The following is a 22,330-nucleotide window of genomic DNA, read 5'->3' as shown; positions in this document are numbered from 1 at the left end:
CAAAAGATATTGCTATACACGTTGGCACCAATGACATTAAGAGTAGGAGATCTGCAGATTTACTTAAGAAGTACAGGTCAATGTTGCAAAAAAGTCGTGAGTTAGGGTTAAATTTGAAAGTGTCTGCAATTCTGCCCAGACACGATAGGAGGGAGTACACGATGAGAGCCTTGTCAATCAATTCGGCCCTGGAGGGAATGTGCAAGGCTCCAGGAGTAGAATTTTTTTCAGAGTGGTCTGTGCTTGTTAACAGGAGAGACTGCTTCTACAAAGATGGAATACACTTAAATAGAAAGGGTGCAAGAATATTTGCTGATGCTATCGAGGCAGTGTTAGGTGGGGTGTATAACTGCTAGCTTGGGGTGGGGATTCATTAGCATTAGTAGAGGCATATGATGCAAGAAAGCAAGCTTATGTTTTCATGCACCACATGCCTCTTTAGCATCAGCCAAAAACTTCCACTTTGCCCCTCTGTTCGTTCGAAATACCTGTCCAGCTGAGCTTTAAATTTATTTCAACTATCAACTTCCACAATAAGGGATGGAAGTCTGTTCCACCAACCAACTACCGCTGGCCAAATGCAAATTTCCGCACATCTATCCCACATCTGTCTTTCTTCAATTTGAATTTATGCCTTCTCAGGTGATTATTCCGAGCAAGAGTAAGAATCCGATCAGCATTGAGCATGCTCAAACCATTCAAGGCCTTATACGCCTCTATCAGATCACCTCGCCGGTGCCTAGCTTCCAGACACTGTAATTTGCAAAACTTAAGCCTTTCTTCATAAGAGCAACCCTTTGTTCCATTCACTAATCTTGTTGCCCTTCTCTGTACTCGTTCCAGCAGCTCTACATCCTTCTTGAAATGAGGCCTCCAGACCTGTATACAGTACTCAAGGTGTGGCCTAACCATTGCCTTATACAAGGAAATAATCATTCCCTTGTATAAGGCAATGGTTATCCTTTGCCTCCTTATCCCTGCTAGAAAAATTCCTGTATATCATTGACAAGACACCATCAGCTACTCTTGCAGCCCGTCTGCACTACTCAGAGAACTTCATATCTGCTTGCACAATTACCCCCAGGTCCTTTTCATTCTCTACCACTGTCAGTGTAGTACCACAGAGTTGATACGTTACTCTGAGGTTGCTGTTTCCCATATGCAGTCCTTTACATTTGTCAATGTTAAACTTCATTTGCCACCTCTCAGCCCATCTTCTCAACCTTTCCAGATCTTGCTGCAGCAGCATAGCATCAGTAGTGTCCTTAACAACCCTGCCAACCTTTGTATCTTCTACAAACTTGGACATTAAGCTTGATATACCATCATCAATATTATTTATAAATACAGAAAACAATAATGGACCCAACACTGAACCCTGAGGGACTCGACTAATAACATTAGTCCATGATGAGCAGTGTCCATTGATTACCACTCTCTGTCTTCTCCCCCTCAACCACCCCTTTATCCATAGCAGCAATTTTCCTCCAATGCCACATTGCTCCAATTTGTGCAGCAGTCTTCCATGTGCAATAGTATCAAAAGCCTTTCTAAGACCCAAGTATATAATATCAAAGTTATTTCCTGCATCCAGTTCTTTTGTGACTGCATCATAGTATCCAATCAAATTGGTCAGGCAAGACGTCCCCTTAACAAAACCACGCTGTGTCCAAGCTATAACTGAAGTCTTGCCTAGATGATCCTACAGTGCTTCTTTAACCAGTGCCTCCATTAATTTTCCTGGAACAGAAGTTAAACTCACAGGTCTATAATTACTTGTGTCAGCCTTTGATCCTGGGTTGTGAATTGCGGTCACATTTGCACATCTCCAGTCTACAGGTATTTCCCCTGAGTCCAAGGAAGCTCTCATAATTATGGGTAAGGGTTTGCTTACTTCCTTAGCTGCCTCCTTTAATATAACTGGATAGATCCCATCCACCCGATGAGCCTTTCTTTTTTTATCTTCAACAATTTCTCCTCCATTTTACTCTCAGTTATTACAAGATTATCTAGCTTACTGCCAGAGTTGAATACACCTCTGGCAATCCCCTCACTGAATAACTCCTCATGTGTGAATGTCGATGCAAAATATTCATTTAGTTTGTTAGCTACATGAGCAGGATCATCAACAGTTGAACCATCGATATCAAGTGGAGCAATCTGATTCATCCCCTTCCTTCTAGAGTTTACATAAGTAAAGAACTCTTTGCTGTTTTTCTTTGCATCCTTTGCCAAAGATTTCTCAAAATCTGCCCAATCTCCTTTGTGACTTGGTTACAGACCAGCTTATATCTCACCCATTAATTTATATGTATCCCATGCATTTTTCTACTCTACCATATGTTTCATTAGTTCATCTGACATCCATTTAGGCCTAAACCTTGAACAATATTTCTTAGTTGGTCTGAAAAGCCTAGTAGCTTCCAAGATAAGTTCTTTGAATGCTTCCCATTTTGAATTTGCTGTTGGTAGCATCATTTGGTCCCACTGTATAGAATTTAAATACAGTCTCAGACCATCGTAGTCGCCTTTACGAAAGCAATAACCCTTCCCTTTACCCCTGATGGTAGTTACCTCTGAGTAAATCCCACTTCAGCACACTGTGATCACTGCCACCTAGTGGTTCCTTTATCTGCAGATTCTTAATGCATGAAGAATCACTACTGATAATCAAATCGAGAGTATTACTCACTCTATTTGCCTCCCGAACATGCTGATGTAGAAAGCAATCATCCAATAAAACCGCAAAAGCCTTGCTAGTGTGCGAGTGACCAACCCACAAATTCCACTCAATATCTGGGAAATTAAAATCCCCATTATAAGACTCTCTGATTTACTGGCCCGCTCTATTTTCCTGTACAGTTTCTTATTATACTCATCAGAGTCATTAGGCCTATAGCACACTACAACTCTCAATTTTGATCTCCCAATGCTTATGTCACACCAAACTGACTCAACACTGCACTGTCCAGCGATGTCGACTGGCTTCACTTCCTTGGTTTTTATGTGTTTCTTAACTAATAGCATAACCCCTCCTCCCTTCCTATTGTGTCTATCCTTTCTGCAGATGTTGTACTCGCCAAATTCCAGTTCTGCATTCCTTATATCTGTGTGACACCACGTCTCTGATATCCCAACAATATCCACCTTTGATGCTTTGAGCAATACCTCAAATTCATCAAATTTATTTACCAAACTCCTAGCATTGGTGTACACGCAAGTATATTATTTTTATTATTATTATTATTATTAATATCCATATGATGCAAGGAAGCCTGAGGCTTATGCTGCACCAGGAAAAAAAAAAGGTTCCCAAGTAACCCTGTGAGAGAGAGAGAGAGAAAGTCAAAAATAGAAGGGAATCACCAAGAAAGAGAACAATGATGATATCCAGCTCAGGACCCTGGGTGTGCCAAGCCCATACTCACCAGATGTGAGGCCCCGGGGTTAAACATGCACCTGTTTATTTTTAGCTACCCTAACACAACCCATATGTTTACTTGTACCGCAATGACTCCCAACAGTCTCTGAAATATCCTGCATCTTGTTTTTCAGGCTTCTGCTCATTCCAATAGAAGCAGTGCAAGAATCACTTTCACTTCTGCCAGTGGCTACTGGCAATCTATTAGTCCTTGTATCCCCCCAAGCTATCAGTTTTCCGACCCACCTAACAATGCCTTGATAGAATCAGCAAATATTCTTGCACCCTTTCTATTTAAGTGTATCTCATCCCTGTAGAAGCAGTCTCTCCTGTTAACAAGTACAAACCAGGCTGAAAAAAATTCTAGCCCTTGAGCCTTGCACAATCTTTCCAGGGCCGAATTGATCGACAAGGCTCTCATCATATACTCCCTCCTATCTTGTCTGGGCAGAATTGCAGACACTTTCAAATTCAACCCTAATTCACAGACTAAAAGGTTAAAAGTAGCTGCAGGCAGGTGATTGAAGGTGATTCTTGCACAACTTCTATTAGAATAAGTAGCGACCTGAAGCGATGGGTGCTGGGGGTTTCAGCGACTGATGGCAGCCATCGTGAAACAGGTGGGTATATGGGATGTGTCAGCGTAACTAGGAGTAGGTGCATGTATACCAATACTAGAAGTATAGTAAATAAATTTGATGAATTTGAAGTGTTGGTCAAGACATCAAAGGCGTGATGTCACACTGATATTAGGAATGCAGGATTGGAATTTGGTAAGTACAGAAAGGATAGACAGGATAGAAAGGGAGGAGTTGTCATGCTGTTAATTAAGAAAAACAAAATCAAAAGAAGTGCATCCAGTTGATATATTGATGAATAGTGCACTGTTGAGTCAGTTTGGCATGATGTAAGCACTGCGAAAGCAAAAATAACAGTAGGAGTGCTTGCATCTTCACAATGGTGGGACTGTTAGTAATCCTGGGTATAACCTCCATGCACAAGTACATGGTGGGTGACCACCCAGGTGTGAACCAATGTAAGCAGGGGTCGAGGTGTGGCACCCACACCACATGGAGGAACGCCGCCCCTCTATGTTACCAGGCAGTACTAGGTGGTAGATGACTCTCATCAACCGGTGAAATACCACCACTTTGCATATTGGAGGCTTGAAGTGGTGGAACCCATGTTTAGTCTCTAGAGCTACGTTCCTGTCAACCCTTCCCTATCTCTTCCATCATGCAGTATGATTGATGACTTTTGAGGTTATGATGAATATCCTGGCGAGATCCAATATTTCTTACATTTCGAGGGTACAGCTCTAAAACGGTGTTCGCAGGCCGGCCCCTAGTTAGTACACCGGACCGAACAAATTGATACCTCTCTAGGACGTTTCCGGATCAGCTAGTGTATAATCTGGCTACCTCTACTCTGCCAGATGGCGACTGAAGGGAGTCCGAATAGTGTGTCTGCGGGGGACATTGTCGAGGCCATGTTATGTCAAGGATCTGGGTATATTCTTACCACATGTACGCCATATCCAAAAATTTCATTACTTCATACAGCATGTCCCACCCACTTTTTCTTACTATTGAATACATCATGAATTGTCAAAATAATAGAGCAAGCTTATCTGCGAAAAGATCTAAACCTCCCAAGGACTTCCTAATTCATTTCACAAATATACGTGGTCTTAATTCCAATCTCAACGATGTCCATTTCCACTTGCAGTCTTCCAAACCCCATGTACTTTTTCTGACTGAATCTCAGTTATCAGTTGATTCAATTACTTCTCATCTCAGATGTCCAAATTATTTGCTGTATGATTCCTTTCGCCTCAAAGGTGGTACTTGTGCATATGTCCGTTCTGATATTCCCTGTCAGAGACTTGGCAATTTGGAATCTCCTCTCTTTGATCTTCTCTGGCTTAAAATCTCTCTACCTCATTGTGTCAAATTCATCTGTTGTCTCTACCGTTCTCCCAACTCCACTACTCTCTTGGAGCTCTTTGACTTCCTCTCTTTGCAACTTGACTTTCTCCAGTCTAACTTTCCTAACAGTGAGGTAATTTTCCTTGGTGATTTTAACGTTCACAACTCCAGCTGGCTTTCATTTTCTAGTCACACCGACCCAGCAGGTCGAGATGCTGAGGCTTTTGCAATTACTAATGACCTAGCACAGATTGTTCATTTACCTACAAGAATACCGGACAATCCTAATCATACAGCCAATACGCTTGATCTTTTTCTCACAAACAACCCTTCTAAGTACAAGGTTGAAGTCAGAGGTCCTTTAGGCACTTCAGATCACAACTTGGTGATTGTCTCTTCTCCAATGGAACCTTTATCTCATGGCTATTCCCAACCTCTTATTGTTTGGCATTACAAGAATGCAAAATGGGATGACCTGCGAGACTTCTTTTCTTCTTTTCCTTGGTCTGATTACTGTTTCAAAACTTCTGATGTCAACGTTTGCTCAGATCGTGTCAGTGAAATTATTCTTGCAGGAATGGAATCCTTTATCCCACACTCCACTTTAAAATCTCGTCCTTTATCTAAACCTTGGTTTTCCAATAAATGTGCTAAGGCTGTCCAAGAGAAGAATGTTGCATATCGTAATTGGCTTGTTTCTAATCCTTCAGTTTCATTTTCTGCCTACACCAAACCTCGCAACAATTGTAAAGCAGTTATTAATCAGTCCAAACTAGAGTTTGAACAGGCTAAGAGTAGAAATCTTGCTTCTTGCCCTAATGGTAGCCGAGCATTCTGGTCTCTTGCCACAGCTATTGGCCGCAACTTTTGCCCACCTCTGTCCAAACCAGATGGTTCTGTTGTCACTTCAGCCAAGGATAAAGCTGACCTGCTAGCATCCCATTTTTCTTCCAGCTCATGTATTAATGATCTTGGTAAAACACCTCCCACCATTCCTAACACGCTCCATTCAATGCCTCCTGCGGTCTTCCGTCAAAAGGATATCAGAAGGATTTTGATGAATCTTGATGCTAAGAAAGCTCCAGGTCCTGATGGTATTTCTCCACTTGTTCTCAAAACTTGTGCTCCTGAACTTACTCCTATTCTTTGCCGCCTTTTTTCACTTTCTTATTCCAAAGGTGTTTTTCCTTCTGCTTGGAAATTTGCTCATATCCAGCCAGTTCCTAAAATGGGTGACAAATCCCTCCCCTCCAATTATCGTCCCATTGCAATTACTTCTACTCTTTCTAAAGTAATGGAGAAATCAATTAACCGCCAACTCTTAAACTACCTAGAAACCTTCCGTCTGATCAACGATCGCCAGTATGGATTCCGTCAGTGTCGATCCACTGGTGATATTCTGGCTTATGTTACCCATTTATGGACTAATTCAATGGAGAGGTTCGGTAAAACACAAGTAGTTGCTCTTGACATCTCAAAGGCTTTTGATCGTGTTTGGCATAAAGGTCTTCTAAACAAGCTTCCATCTTATGGTTTGCCAACTGTTTTTAGTAATTGGTTATCCAGTTTTCTCTCTGATCGCTCACTGAGGGTGATGGCAGATGGCTCTCTGTCTTCTAACTTCTCCACTAATGCCGGTGTCCCCCAAGGTTCAGTTCTTTCCCCCACTCTTTTCCTCTTGTATATCAATGACCTTCTTCCATTGACTGGAAATCCTATCCATAGTTTTGCCGATGATAGCATATTGCATTCAACTTTGCATTTTGAGAAACCTTGTCCTGCTCAATCAGCGTCAACTTCTCGAAAATCTGCTGCCAATTCCTTAAATGCCGATCTTCAGGTAATTCTCCAGTGGGGCAACGACAACTTAGTTGATTTCAACCCTTCTAAAACTCAGTCTTGTCTTATATCTCGCAAAAAGGATTCTTCTGCTCCTATGCTTATCTTTAGTGACACTCCGATTTCTAGGCAAAATGATATCTCTCTTTTGGGGATTACCCTGACTTCTAATCTCTCTTGGCACAAGCACATTACAAATATTGCTTCCTCTGCATCTAAGAAACTTGGTTTTCTTTTCGCTCTCGGCGTTACTTTTCTTCCAAACAGCTGCTCACTCTGTATAAATCGCAAATCTGCCCTGCCATGGAATATTGTTCCCACATCTGGGGTGGTGCCCCCAAAACCTCTCTCAGGCTTCTTGATTCCATTCAGAAGAGGGCAGTTAGGTTAATTAATGATTCATCTCTAACAGAGTCTCTCCACTCGCTTTCTCATAGATGTACTGTTTCTGCTGCATGCCTCTTCTACAGATACTTCCATGGGCACTGTTCTTCTGAATTGGCTTCTATAATTCCCGCTCTCTCTTTCAAAACAATCCGAACACGTGCCGCCACCAGCCAACATCCATTTACTGTCCAACTTCAAACCCACAGAACCAACTTTTCATCTTCCTCATTTATTCATTCAACTGCCGTTTTATGGAACAACCTTCCATCATACGTATTTCCAGAAAATTACAATCTACAGAAGTTCAAGTCCAATGTCAACAAATATCTTCTTTCGTCTTCTCAACCTCCAACCCAAGCACGGTACTAAGTACTATAGGTTCTAATACCTCTCGTGTTTGGGGTTCTCATAAAAAAAAAAAAAAAAATGCCTAATGACCTGAATGAGTACAATGAACAATTGTACAGAGAAATAGAGTGGGCTAGGAAATCAAAATGTCTTATGATGGGGGATTTTAACTTCCCAGATATTGACTGGAACTTGTGGGTTGGTCGCGCACGCGCGCAAGACTTTTGTGGATTTATTGGATGATTGTTTTCTGCAGCAGCATGTTCGAGAGGCAACCAGAGAGGGTAATACTCTTGATCAGGTTATCAGCAGTGATCATTCGTGTATTAAGAATTTGCAGATAAAGGAACCATTAGGTGGCAGCAATCATAGTGTAGTGATGTGGAATTTACTTAAAGATATAATTACCATCAGGGGTAAAGGAAGGGGTTTTTGCTTCTGTAAAAGGTGACTATAGTGGTGACAGAGTTTTTAACTTCTGTACGGTGGGACCAACTGATGATGTTACCAACAGCAAATTCTAAGTGGGAAGCATTCAAGGAATTAACAGTGGAAGCTACTAAACATTTCATACCTATTAAGAAACATTGTTCAAGGTTTAGGCCAAAATGGTTGTCAAATGAACTAATGAGACTCGTGGCAGACAATAAAAATGCATTAGGTGCATATAAATTATCAGGCAACACAGAAGCCTATGATATATATAAGCTAGTCTGTAATCAAGTCACAAAAGGAGGTTAGGCAGGCGAAGGCAGATTACGAGAAATCTTTGGCAAAAGATGCTAAGAAAACAGCAAGGATTTCTTTATTTATATAAACCCTAAAAGGAAGGGGATGAATCTGATTGGTCCACTTGATATCGGTGGTTTGACTGTTGATGATCCTGCTCAGATAGCAAACAAACTGATTGAGTATTTTGCATCTACATTCACATGAGGAGTTATTAAGGTTTGAAAATGGCAGAACGTTATCAAATTGTAGTAGAGTGCTTAATGATTTTGTAATAACTGAGAACAAAGTGGAGGTTAAACATAAGAAAGGCACCTGGAGTGGATGGGATCTATCCAGTTATATTAAAGGAGGCGGCAAAGCAAAGGGGAGGTCCCCATGGTCTGGAGATGTGCAAATGTATCCCCAATTCACAAAGGGGGATCAAAGGGTGACACGAGTAATTACAAACCAGTTAATTTAACTTCTGTTCCGGGTAAAATAATGGAGTCACTGGTTAAAGATGCATTGCAGGATCATCTAGACAAGACTGCAGCAATAATTCTGCCACACATGTTATGATGTGGTTACAAAGGAACTGGATGCAGAAAATAAATTTGATATCATATATTTGGATTTCACGAAAGCTTTTGACACTGTTGTGCATGGAAGACTATTGTACAATTTGAGCAGAATGGTATTAAGGGTAAGTTGCTACAATGGACAAAAGGATTGTTGAGTGGGAGAAGACTGAGGGTGGTAATTAATGGGCGCTCTTCGTGGACTAATGTTATTAGTGGAGTCCCACAGGTTTCAGTGTTGGGTCCACTGTTGTTTTGTATATTTATCAATGATATTGATGAAGGTATATCAGGCTTAGTTTCGAAGTTTGCAGATGATACAAAGGTTGGCAGGGTTGTTAATGACAGTAATCGCAGTGTGCAACTGCAACAGGATCTAGAAAATTTGGGCAGATGGCAAGGAAGTGGCAACTGGTTTAACCTTGATAAATGCAAAGTACCGCATATGGGTAGAAGTAACCCCCAGAGAAACATACCAACTGTGTGGTACTACACTTAAGACGGTAGAAAATGAAAGACATGAGAGTAATTGTGCAGTCAAATATGAAGTTTTCTGAGGTCATAGGGTTTTGTCAATGATATATAGGAATTTTGCTAGCAGGGAAAAGGAGGTGATTGTCCCTCTGTATAAGGCAATGGTCAGGCCATGCCTTGAGTACTGTGTACAGGTCTGGAGGCCTCATTTTAGGAAGGATGTAGATTTGCTTGAGTGTGTACCGAGAAGAGCCACAAGATTGGTGAGGGGAATGAAGTGATCCTCTTACCAGGAGAGGCTTAAGTTCTGCAAATTGCAGTGGCTGGAAACTAGGCACCTGTGCAGTGATCTGAATGAGGTTATAAGGCCTTGAATGGGTTGAGCATGCTGAATTCTGATGGGATCCTTCCACTTGTTCAGATTACGAACCTAAGGGGGCATAAATTCAAATTAAGAAAAGACAGATGTAGAATAGATGTGTGGAAACTTGCCTTTAGCTAGCAGGTGGTTAATCGCTGGAAGAAACTTCCATTTGTTGTTGTGAAAGTTGATAGTTTAAATAAATTTAAGGAGGAACTGGACAGGCATTTGAAGGGAATGGTGCAATTTTTTTTTTTTTTTTTGGCTGATGCTGCACAAGATCTTCTCATAGATGTTCTGTTTCTGCTGCATGCCTTTTCTACAGACTGTTCTTCTCAATTGGCTTCTATAATTCCTGCTCTCTCGCTTTCAAACAGCCCAAACACGTGCCGCCACCAGCCAACATCCATTTACTGTCCAACTTCAAACTTACAGAGCCAACTTTTCATCATCCTTGTTTATTTATTCAAGTGCCATTTTCTGGATCAATCTTCCTTCATATGTATTTCCTGAAAATTACAGTCTACAGAAGTTGAAGTTTAATGTTAACAATTATCTTCTTTCGTCTTCTCAACCTCCAACCCAAGCACGGTACTAAGTACCATAGGGTCTAATACCTCTTGTGTATGGGGTTCTCATAAAAAGAAAAAAAAAAAAAAAAGCATTAATTGGAACTGAGGAAGAATGGTTGCAGAACAGATGTGTGAGGTTTGCCTTCAGCCAATGGGTGATTGACTGCTAGAACAAGCCCCCATACATTGTTGTGGAAGTGCAGGAAGAAAGAACTAGACAAACTATTGGAGAGGATGGATAGATGAAAAGGGATTTTTTTTTTTTTTTTGCCGATGCTGTATAAGCTTGCTTTCTTGCATTATTTGCCACTATTAATACTAATACTCTTTGGTAGTTAGAGTGCAGTGTACATGTTTTATGTGAACAAAAGTTCAGTGAAAATTACATGTAATGATTGTCTTTAAGAATGAAGGAAAAGAAAAGTTTTCTTGATTTATTCTTATTTCAACATAAATTTATATAAACTTTGTTTGGCTTCCCATTTTTCTCTTATCAACTGTCACAGTAGTATCTGTCTTGAAGCACTACTCATCAAATATTAAAGTTACACTTCAAATTTGTGCCTACAATATGAAATTGAGAATATAATTTTGGTAAAAGAATTTTTTTTTTGCATACACAGAATTTTTTGCATTTTGGAAGTAAAATTTAATATATATATTTTTTCTTTTTAATTCTTAGAAATGCCGATATTTAACACATGTATTGCACTTCAGAATTTTGCATTATTTAATATGTTATGTCAAGAAGAAAATTCAACAATACTCTTCTTTTCAAAAACAGAGGCAAGAAAAACAACAAACTAATGGAAGGATTTAAAAAAAAAAAAAAAAAAAAAAAAAAACACAATCTGAACATGAAGAAAATTCCGAATCGGCAGCACACATGAATATGATATTAATCAATCAGATATTTTACAAAAGGTGAACTGCAAATTAAATTAAGAGGATGATTCACACAAAGTACATAACATAATGTCATACGTTGCTGATAAAGTAATTTCTAATATCTTTGAATTCATTGAAAATAACACTAGTCAAGAAGATAAGTAAATTTGTGCAATATGAGAGTTAACAGTAGCGAAATTTCTAAACAAGTATTTTCTGACATATTCAAGTTGAAAGACATTGTGTACTTAGAATTTAACAAGGCATCGCAGTTACCTAAAATACCACAGCAACTCCAAATTGAGATGCAAGTGGTAGTTCAGACAAATTTCAAAACAAAGATGGTCCATTTTCAAAGTCAGTGGATGTTCAATGATCACATTATGATTTAAATGACAACTGGCTTATGGACAAGGAGATGAAATAAATCTGTCTTGGTTACGTTATTCACCACTGAATAAAGCCACTTACTGTTTTTGCTGTTTCTTGTTTATTTCAAGAAGATCCAATACCTGATCAACATTTGAAAATCAACAGATTTAGCACTTGGAAAAGTTAAGAAAAATTGGTGGCCCATGAAAAGTCTCAGAAACTGCCACTCACAACTTGGAAAGAAATTAAGTGAAACATAATCTGTAAAAAAAGGAATTAATGTTGAAATCGAAGCCCAAATGGAATCTGAAAAACAATGTTGGCAAGATGTACTAGAACAATTGCCCATAAGTTTCTTGTCACTCAGAATTTGCCATTATGTGGTCATGTAGAAAGAAAGATGGATTTCCAATTATGGAATAAATGTGGGAAACTACTGACTGCTGCTAAAACATGATACGATCTACTTCTAGCAATTCATCTTAAACATGCAAGAGAAAATCCACAATCTGTTTATTACCTATCACAAATTCAAAATGAGTTTATTCACATAATTGTTTCTACAGTAAGGAAGCAATTCATAAGGGACATCAGAAAAAATAAATATTATGGCATTATGGCACAATGTTTGTCACTTGTGTCAGCCACAATTTAAATTTGGCAGGAGTTCATTCAGACAAAGAAGATCCACTTTATAACATTTCTGGGGAGAGAGGGAGGGCATGTAAGTGTAAGTCTTTACAAAGGTGATCCCAAAGATAAATAAGAATTATACAGTTATTATCATGCATTCCTATCATAAAGAGGCAAGAAAAACAGCGAACTAATGGAAGGATTTTTAAAAAAAAAACACACAATCTGAACATGAAGAAAATTCCGAATCAGCAGCATACACGAATATGATGTTAATAAATCAGATATAGTTCAACTAATACTATCATATTTTAGTTGGCTGTCATGAAGTATTTGTTTAGTCTATTGAAATCGCTGAGCAACTGAAGATTTTATGTGAGGAGGATGACTGTCCAAGTCATTGCCCTTGGAAGCTTAATGCTTTTTTTTCTGGCCAAGTGATTTTCTTTACAACAGGATCTTCAAATTAAATTCTTTCAAGTTTTTTGTCACCTTCTTCCAGGGTGACAAAATATTCCTAAAATCACAGGAAATCCTATGATTTTAGGAATTACACAGAGCGTTGTATATGAAGATAGCCTCCGATTTCACTAATAGGTGGCAAGTATTAATGAATTTTGTCACCTTGTGGAAACAGACATTCCAGGGAAGAGCCAAAATTGAGCAGATACAAATAATTAAAGATGGTATTAGACCTAGCCATGCTCTCCTGACTTGTTGTTCACCATGCAAAAATACCATAAGTGGGGTGTGGCTGGATCAGGATCAAAAATCTTGTCTGAGGAGATTTAGTTTATTCAGGGTCCTAGGCCATTGAACAGGTAAGAATCCCTACCAGTGATGTGGTCTTGTTTCTGATGGTGATTATTTTTTTTGTCCTACCTTGGTTTGCAGTCAAGCCAAATTCCCAAGATATTTTTTTTTATACCTAACTATTTCCTTCATAACTTATTGTGAAGTCAAAAAGTCAGGGGGGGTTGCTCCTCATCCTGAAGATTAAAATATGTTTCAATGTTCCAGAATTAAGATAACAATGTGTGTGAAAACATGAGAGAACACTTCAAAACCAGGTGCATCTCTTTCTTTCATCAGTTTCCTAGCAGTATCTCTCGGTCAGTGACTGTAAGGTAAAAATAACCTAATTTCAATGGGGGGGGGAGAGAAATTTGTCCATCCTGAAAGAGTTCCTCCACACTCAATGAGAATCAGAAAAAACTCTTTTAGAGATCATTTGTTATCACTGACCCAAATAATTCAGCATCAGCAATACTACTTTTGAATTAGATAACTGTATTTATTGAAGAGGTAGTTATGGTGGACAATAAAGTCTTTGCCTAAAATAAAGGAGACATATGATTCAAGTAATTTTCTGTCAATTGCACACTCAAGGGGAAAACTTTTTTTTGTGATGTTCAAATTATACTGTTGAAGTGTTTATTTCTTTCCATACTGATGCTTTCAGATTTAATCTAACTTATGAACATAAATAAAGGGGAAACCACATACAAATTTATTTGTACATGGTTTCTCCTAGAGTTGCAAAGTTGAACCAAAAAGTATCAATGTCAAGTCTGGATTGACAAACTGGACAATTCTGTGTTGTCCACACTACAGAAATTCTTAGGAAATGGGCCTCTCCATATTACAGTATAATAATAATGCTTCATCTCATACATACATAAACCAGCGAAAAAAATTTGGCCTAAAGAAAACCAAGTTTTATAACTCATCTGGCTGTCCCAGAGTCCTTATATGACTCCAATCAAACATCTTTGGAATGAACTAAATATCAAATCAGGATTCAGCCAGAATGTCCTCTTCTACAGCTGAACTGTCAAATGCATTGAAGGAAGAACAAATCCAAATTCCTGCTACCTACAAGGAAAGTGATCAGAAGTGTTCCACGACTGATTAATGTGGTCACTAGTTCACTAAATTTGAATCATAATTTTCCAAATGTGGTAGTTTTTACATGTTTTTTGTAGGATATAACCACATACACACACATGGAAGAATTCTATATACAAAAGTTACTATAGTTTGGCCTCATATCATGCAGTTTTTAGCAAAATCGATTAAAATCCAGTACTTTCAGGATTCCATTAAAGATGGCTATTCAGATCTGATCTTACAGTTAAAACTGGAAATTGGTAAGAGAAACATATGGTTAGATCAATCCACATTAGACCTATTAATCTATAATTGACTACTACAGATTAATATCCAAACCAGACCAGTTATGGAAAGTTATATGCATATAAAAGTAATGGTTTAATGGTCACAGTAGAATGAATTTTACCATAAATTGCCTTAATATTGCATTATTTTTAAACACATAGAACTGCTGAAAGGTTTTCTGTCATTTAAAAAAGTTAAGAGCCCATAGCAGTTACACTGCTATGGGCTCTTAATGTTCATTTTCATTAATTTCAATTAAGAAATATTACAAAAATTTATGTTAAACACAACATAACCATGCAAACAAACAGATCACATGAAAATAATTTTTGTTGAGAAGGAAATCTTTTTAAATACCTCACACTTTTATCAGTCATCTCAAAGTCAGAATGTTGACAATGCTTTGCATCAGATACTAATGTTGCAGCAAAAAGGAGATCCTAATAAAATAAAAAATTATCTTAATGTGGCTTCAGTGATACACAAAATGTACATACATCATTAACCATATTACAAAGCCAAAATAAAAAAGAAAAGTAACCAGATGAAAAAAAATTTTATTTGAAAGAACAGCTGAAAAAAAAGTTGAACTTAAAGTACTGCAACTGCTATAGTATGGCTGAAAAAGGCATCACCACACCAGAAAATGATGCATGTGTTGTGGTACTGAGAATTTAATTACAGATTTAAAACTGTCATTGAAGTGCAAAGATATCATCAGGAATATGGAGAGAAAGCACTTGGAACAGAGCATATTCAATGGCGATTGAAACAGTTTAAAGTACCAGGAAAATTTTTTGACTGGAAAGGAATAAGCAGGCCTTCTGTTTAAACATGAAATTGAACACTGTTTTGATACCCTTAAGACCATAAACAGGGCACACACGGTGCCTATTAAAGTTTGAGTTTTCTTTAAAAAGGGAAACTGTTTCTCTTTATCTGGTGTTTTCTTTTCTTTTTATGGTACCTTGTTGTTGAATTCCTATAAGTTCAATATATGTTGAACCGATAGGAATCCAGTATAAACAAGAAAAATATGGGCGCAAAGGTTGAAACAATGCAATAATTGGCAGTATATTATGCTATAGTGCTTTGATTTTAAAAGAATATTTTGGCACTGAAGAAAACTACAAATGCTTACTAGGATTATCTTCCTTACTCTACACCTAATGTGCTGAACAATGCTAAAATTAATAAAATAAAATAAAAATATCCTAACTAAAAATCCTGTTGACTTGTTGCATTTTCATTGTTTTCTTGTTAGTCAGGAAACTCTGATTAAATTCAGGAAGGACTTTGTTAGTGCAATGAAGTTTCAACATGTTGAAAAAAAAATATCTTCTGCTTTTGAGTTTCTCTTTCAAATAAAAGAAACTGTTTCTCTCTTTATATGGTGTATTTTTTTTAAAGGTACTTTGTAACATGGTGAATAATATGTTCATACTATGGGAATTTATTATAAACATGGAGTGTATATAAAATATGGATGCAAAGGTGAACAGTGAAATGATTGGTTACATGTTATGCTACAGTGCATTGTCAATTTATTTATTTCATTTCATTTTAAAAACTTGAGTGAATGGACTAGGAAAGTAGTAAAATAGTTTCAGCATGTTCATTTTCAGTTCTTTTCAAAATTTTCTTTCAAAATCAAAGCGGTATAATGTTTGTAATATATTAGTGTATGATGCAAGAAAGCAAGCTTAAATAGCATCAGCCAGGGGAAAAACAAAAAAAAACCACCCCCCCTTTCTCATTTCACCGATCCACTCGCTCCAAATGTTTGTCTAGTTCTGCCTTGAATCTTTTTAAGCTATCAACTTCTACAATGAAAGATGGAAGTTTGTTCCAGCAATCGACCACCCGCTGGCTAAAGGCAAATTTCCACACATCTATCCTACGACTGTCTTTCCTCAATTTGAATTTATGCCCTCTCAGGTGATTATTCTGAGCAAGAGGAAGAATCCCATCAGCACTAAGCATGCGCAAACCATTCAAGGTTTTATACACCTCGCAGGTGCCTGGTCTCCAGACACTGTAATTTGCAAAACTCAAGCATTTCTTTGTGAGAGCAACCCTTTGTTCCATTAAATAATCTTATTGCCCTTCTCTGTACTCGTTCCAACAGCTCCAGATCCTTCTTAAAATGAGGCCTCCAGACCTGTATACAGTACTCAAGGTGTGGCCTGACCATAGCCTCATACAAAGAAATAATCACCTCCTTATCCCTGTTAGAAAAATTCTTGTATATCATTGACAAGATGCTATGAGCTACTCCTGCAGAACGTCTGCACTGCTCAGAAAACTTCATATCTGCCTGAACAATTACCCCCAGATCCTTTTCACTCTCTACCATTGTCAGTGTAGTACCACACGATTGATACGTTACTCTGGGATTATTGCTTCCCATATGCAGTACTTTACTTTTTCAATGTTAAACTTCAGTTGCCACCTCTCAGCCCATCTACTCAACTTTTCTAGATCCTGTTGCAGCAGTGTACTGTCATTAACAACCCTGCTGACCTTAGTATCGTCTGCAAACTTGGACATTAAGCCTGATATACCATTATCAATATCATTAATGAATACAGAAAACAATGGACCCAACACTGAACCCTGGGAACTCCACTAAGAAGAGCAGTGTCCATTGATTACCACTCTCTGTCTTCTCCCACTCAATCATCCAACTTTATCCATAGCAGCAATTTGCCTCCAATGCCACACTGCTCCAATTTGTGCAGCAGTCTTCCATGTGCAACAGTATCAAAAGCCTTTCTAAGATCCAAATATATGATATCAAAATTATTCTTTGCATCCAGTTACTTTGTGACTACATCATAGTATCCAATCAAATTGGTCAGACAAGACTTCCCCTTAACAAACCCATGCTATGTCCGAGCTAAAACTGAAGTCTTGTCTAGATGATCCTGCAATGCTTCTTTAACCAGTGCCTCCATTAATTTCCCTGGAACAGAAGTTAAACTAACAGGTCTGTAATTACCTGTGTCTCCCTTTGATCCTCCTTTGTGAATTGGGGTCACATTTGCACATCTCCAGTACATAGGTACCTCTCCCCTGAGTCCAAGGAAGCTGTCATAATTATGGTTAAGGGTTTGCTTACTTCCTTTGCTGCCTCCTTTAATATAACTGGATAGATTCCATCCACCCCAGGTGCCTTTCTTTGTTTATCTTCAACAATTTCTCCTCCACTTTACTCTCAGTTATTACAAGATTATCTAGCTTACTGCCAGAGTTTAATATACCTCTGGCATTTTCCTCACTGAATAACTCCTCATGTGTGAATGCAGGTACAAAATATTCATTTAGTTTGTTAGCTACCTGAGCAGGATCACCAACGGTTGACCCATCGATATCAAGTGGACCAATCTGATTCATCCCCTTCCTTCTAGAGTTTACATAAGTAAAGAACTCTTTGCTGTTTTTCTTTGCATCCTTTGCCAAAGATTTCTCGTAATCTGCCTTTGCCTGCCTAACCTCCATTGTGACTTGGTTACAGACCAGCTTATATCTATCGAAGATTTCTGTGTCACCTGTTAATTTATATGTATCCCATGCATTTTTTTTCTCCGCCACATGTCTAATTAGTTCATCTGACATCATTTAGGCCTAAATCTTGAACAATATTTCTTCGCACTTTGAATTTGCTGTTGGTAACATCATCAGTTTGTTCCACCATATAGAATTTAAATACTGTCTCAGACCACCGTTGTCACCTTTATGAAAGCAAAAACCCTTCCCTTTACCCTTGATGGTAGTTAGCTCTTTGAGTAAATCCCACTTCAGCACACCGTGATCACTGCCACCTAGTGGTTCCAGATTCTTGATGCATGAAGAATCATTACTGATAATCATAATCAGATCAAGAGTATTACTCCCTCTAGTTGCCTCCCGAATATGCTGCCATAGAAAACAATAATCCAATAAATCCACAAAAGCCTTGCTGGTGTGCGAGTGACCAACCCTAAAATTCTAGTCAATATCCAGGAAATTAAAATCCCCCATTATAAAACACTAATTCACAGGCACACTATTTCTCTGCACAATTGCTCATTATAGACATCAGATTCATTAGGCCTATAACACACCTACTCTCATTTTTCCTTTCCCAGTGCTTATGTCACTCCAAACTGACTCGACACTGCACTGTCCACCAACATCAATTGGATGCACTTCCTTAGATTTTATGTTTCTTAACTAATAGCATAACCCCTCCTCCCTTCCTGTCCTGTCTATCCTTTCTGTACACATTGTATTCCCCAAATTCCAATTCTGCACTGCTTATGTCTGTGCGACACCATGTGTCTGATATCCCAACAATATCTGCCTTTGATGTCTTGACTAGCACTTCAAGCTCGTCGAATTTATTAACTATACTCCAGCATTGGAGTACATGTAAGTATACATACGCCTGTTTCTACACTTAGTTACCCTAACACAGCCCATGTATTTACTTGTTCCACTATGACTCCCAGCAGTCCTGGAAATTCCCATTGCCTTGCTTCCCAGGCTGCTGCTCAATTGCATTTCAATAGAAGTAGTGCAAGAATCACTTTTACCTCTGCCAGCAGCTACCGTTAATCTATTAGTCCGTGTATCCCCCACAGGCTAGCAGTTTTCCGACCCACCTAACTCTGCCTCGATAGCATCAGCAAATATTCTTGCACCTTTTCTATTTATGTGTATCCCATTTCTGTAGAAGCAGTCTCTCCGGTTAACAAGCATAGACCAGGCTGAGAAAACTTCTACACCTTGAGCCTTGCACAATCTCTCCAGGGCCAAATTGATCAATAAGGCTCTCATCATAAACTCCCTCCTATCGTGTCTGGGCAAAATTGCAGACACTTTCAAATTCAATCCTAATTCATGGCTATTTTTCAGCATTGTCTTGTACTTGTTAAGTAATTCTGCCGGTCTCCTACTCTTAATATCATTAGTGCCAACGTGTACAACAATATCACCCTTTGTGCCCTTAAAGGATGATATCTGCCCTACAACGTCATCAACCTTTGCCCATGGCAGACATACCCTGGTCCTGTTCCATCTATCCTTTTTGCAAAATATGTTCCCCGTTTCCCTGACAATAGAGTCACCTACAACAACTAGTTCCTTTGGCACCAGCACATTCTGCCTTGGGGTTGCCGCTGTATTGCGTGATGTTCAAGTGCACGCTCTGACACTGATGTGGGCAGATGAGAGCTTGATGGGCCCTTCAATTTAAATCATTCGAGGGCATCCACCCTATCTTTCAAGCTCTCATATAAGCCCATAACAATGCCGAGTTGGCACCCGATTTCCTCGCACTCCTTACATAGTGCACACACAAAGACATTCCCCTTGGCAATATCATGTCCCTTTCCTGATTGGTCCACAAACATCAAACAAGCAGTGCATTTCAATAGACTGTGATTCAGAGGACAACCACCCCCTCAGTTCTCCCCTGAGCCACAGCACTTCCACTAGTTTCAGCCTTTTGCTTTGCTGCTCTGAGTCATGATTTCTATTTAAGTTCAATGAAATTCCAATACGAAATATAACCCTAAACCTATATCCTAAAGCAATTATAACTATATATATATATTTATTTCACAACTGAATATTATCTTCGAGTTACGTTATGACTTTCTTATCCCCAGTCAACTTATAGGTATTAATTTATAATGTTATGTTTGTAATAACTAGGTTGCTATATTTATTTAGTTAAACAAGAACAAGTACAGGTCACTGCTGAACAAAAGCCGAGAATTAGGGTTGAATTTGAAAGTGTCTGCAATTCTGCCCAGACACGATAGGAGGGAGTATATGATGAGAGCCTTGTCGATCAATTCGGCCCTGGAAAGATTGTGCAAGGCTCAAGGGGTAGAAATTTTTTCAGCCTGGACTGTACTTGTTAACAGGAGAGATTGCTTCTACAGGGATGGGATACACTTAAATAGAAAGGGTGCAAGAATATTTGCTGATGCTATCAAGGCAGTGCTAGGTGGGTCGGAAAACTGCTAGCTTGGGGGGAGACAAAGACCAATAGATTAACAGTAGCCACTGGCAGAGGTGAAAGAGATTCTTGCACTGCTTCTATTAGAATGAGCAGAAGCCTGAAAAACAAGATGCATGGTATTTCAGAGACTGCTGGGAGCCATTGCGGTACAAGTAAACACATGGGTTGCGTTAGGGTAGCTAAGAATAGAAACAGGTGCAGGTATACTTGTGTGTACACCAATGCTAGGAGTTTAGTAAATAAATTTGATGAATTTGAGGTATTGCTCAAAACATCCAAGGCAGATATTGTTGGGATATCAGAGACGTGGTGTCACACAGATATAAGGGATGCAGAACTGCAATTTGGGGAGTACAACGTCTACAGAAAGGATAGACAGGATAGGAAGGGGGGAGGGGTTATGCTATTAGTTAAGAAACACATAAAAACCAAGGAAGTGAAGCCAGTCGACATCGCTGGACAGTGCAGTGTTGAGTCAGTTTGGTGTGACATAAGCATTGGGAGATCAAAATTGAGAGTAGGAGTGTGCTATAGGCCTAATGACTCTGATGAGTATAATAAGGAACTGTACAGGGAAATAGAGTGGGCCAGTAAACCAGAGAGTCTTATAATGGGAGATTTTAATTTCCCAGATATTGACTGGAATTTGGGGGCTGGTTACTCACGCACTAGCAGGGCTTTTGTGGATTTATTGGATGATTGTTTTCTACATCAGCATGTTCGGGAGGCAACTAGAGGGAGTAATACTCTTGATTTGATTATCAGCAGTGATTCTGTGGTGGCAGTGATCACAGTGTGCTGAAGTGGGATTTACTCAAAGAGGTAACTACCATTAGGGGTAAAGGGAAGGGTTATTGCTTCCGTAAAGGCGACTACGATGGACTGAGACAGTATTTAAATTCTATACAGTGGGACCAACTGATGATGTTACCAACAGCAAATTCAAAATGGGAAGCATTCAAAGAACTTATCTTGGAAGCTACTAGGCTTTACATACCAACTAAGAAATATTGTTCGAGGTTTAGGCCAAAATGGATGTCAGATGAACTAATGAGGCATATGGCAGAGAAGAAAAATGCATGGGATACTTACAAATTAACACATGACACAGAAGCCTATGATAGATACAAGTTGATATGCAACCAAGTTACAAAGGAGGTTAGGCAGGCGAAGGCAGATTACGAGAAATCCTTGGCAAGGGATGCAAAGAAAAACAGCAAAGAGTTCTTTACTTATGTAAACTCTAGAAGGAAGGGGATGAATCAGATTGGTCCACTTGATATTGATGGGTCAACTGTTGATAATCCTGCTCAGGTAGCTAACAAACTAAATGAATATTTTGCATCGACATTCACACATGAGGAGTTATTCAGCAAGGGGAATGCCAGAGGTGTATTCAACTCTAGCAGTAAGCTACAAAATCTTGAAATAACTGGGAGTAAAGTGGAGGAGAAACTGTTGAAGATAAACACAAGAAAGGCACCCGGGGTGGATGGGTCTATCCGGTTATATTAAAGGAGGCAGCAAAGGAAGTAAGCAAACCCTTAGCCATAATTATGAGAGCTTCCTTGGACTCAGGGGAGGTACCCATAGACTGGAAATGTGCAAATGTGACCCCAATTCACAA

General features: G+C 38.9%; 1 protein-coding gene across 1 annotated transcript in view; it reads right to left on the bottom strand.

Moving 5' to 3' along the window:
* The window catches only part of LOC150081911 (uncharacterized), a 370,485-nt gene that overhangs the window by 333,854 nt on the left and 14,301 nt on the right, over nucleotides 1–22,330 (bottom strand). Inside the window, 1 exon segment of the mRNA XM_090380362.1 lies at nucleotides 15,048–15,130. Coding sequence (XP_090236488.1) covers nucleotides 15,048–15,130 — 83 coding nt within the window.

This window comes from Mastigoproctus giganteus, chromosome 8 (assembly GCF_048544385.1).
Source record: "Mastigoproctus giganteus isolate SK-2022 chromosome 8, ASM4854438v1, whole genome shotgun sequence".
In the NCBI taxonomy this organism is placed as follows: Eukaryota; Metazoa; Arthropoda; class Arachnida; order Uropygi; family Thelyphonidae; genus Mastigoproctus; species Mastigoproctus giganteus.
This window is presented reverse-complemented; position numbering and strand designations above follow the sequence as displayed.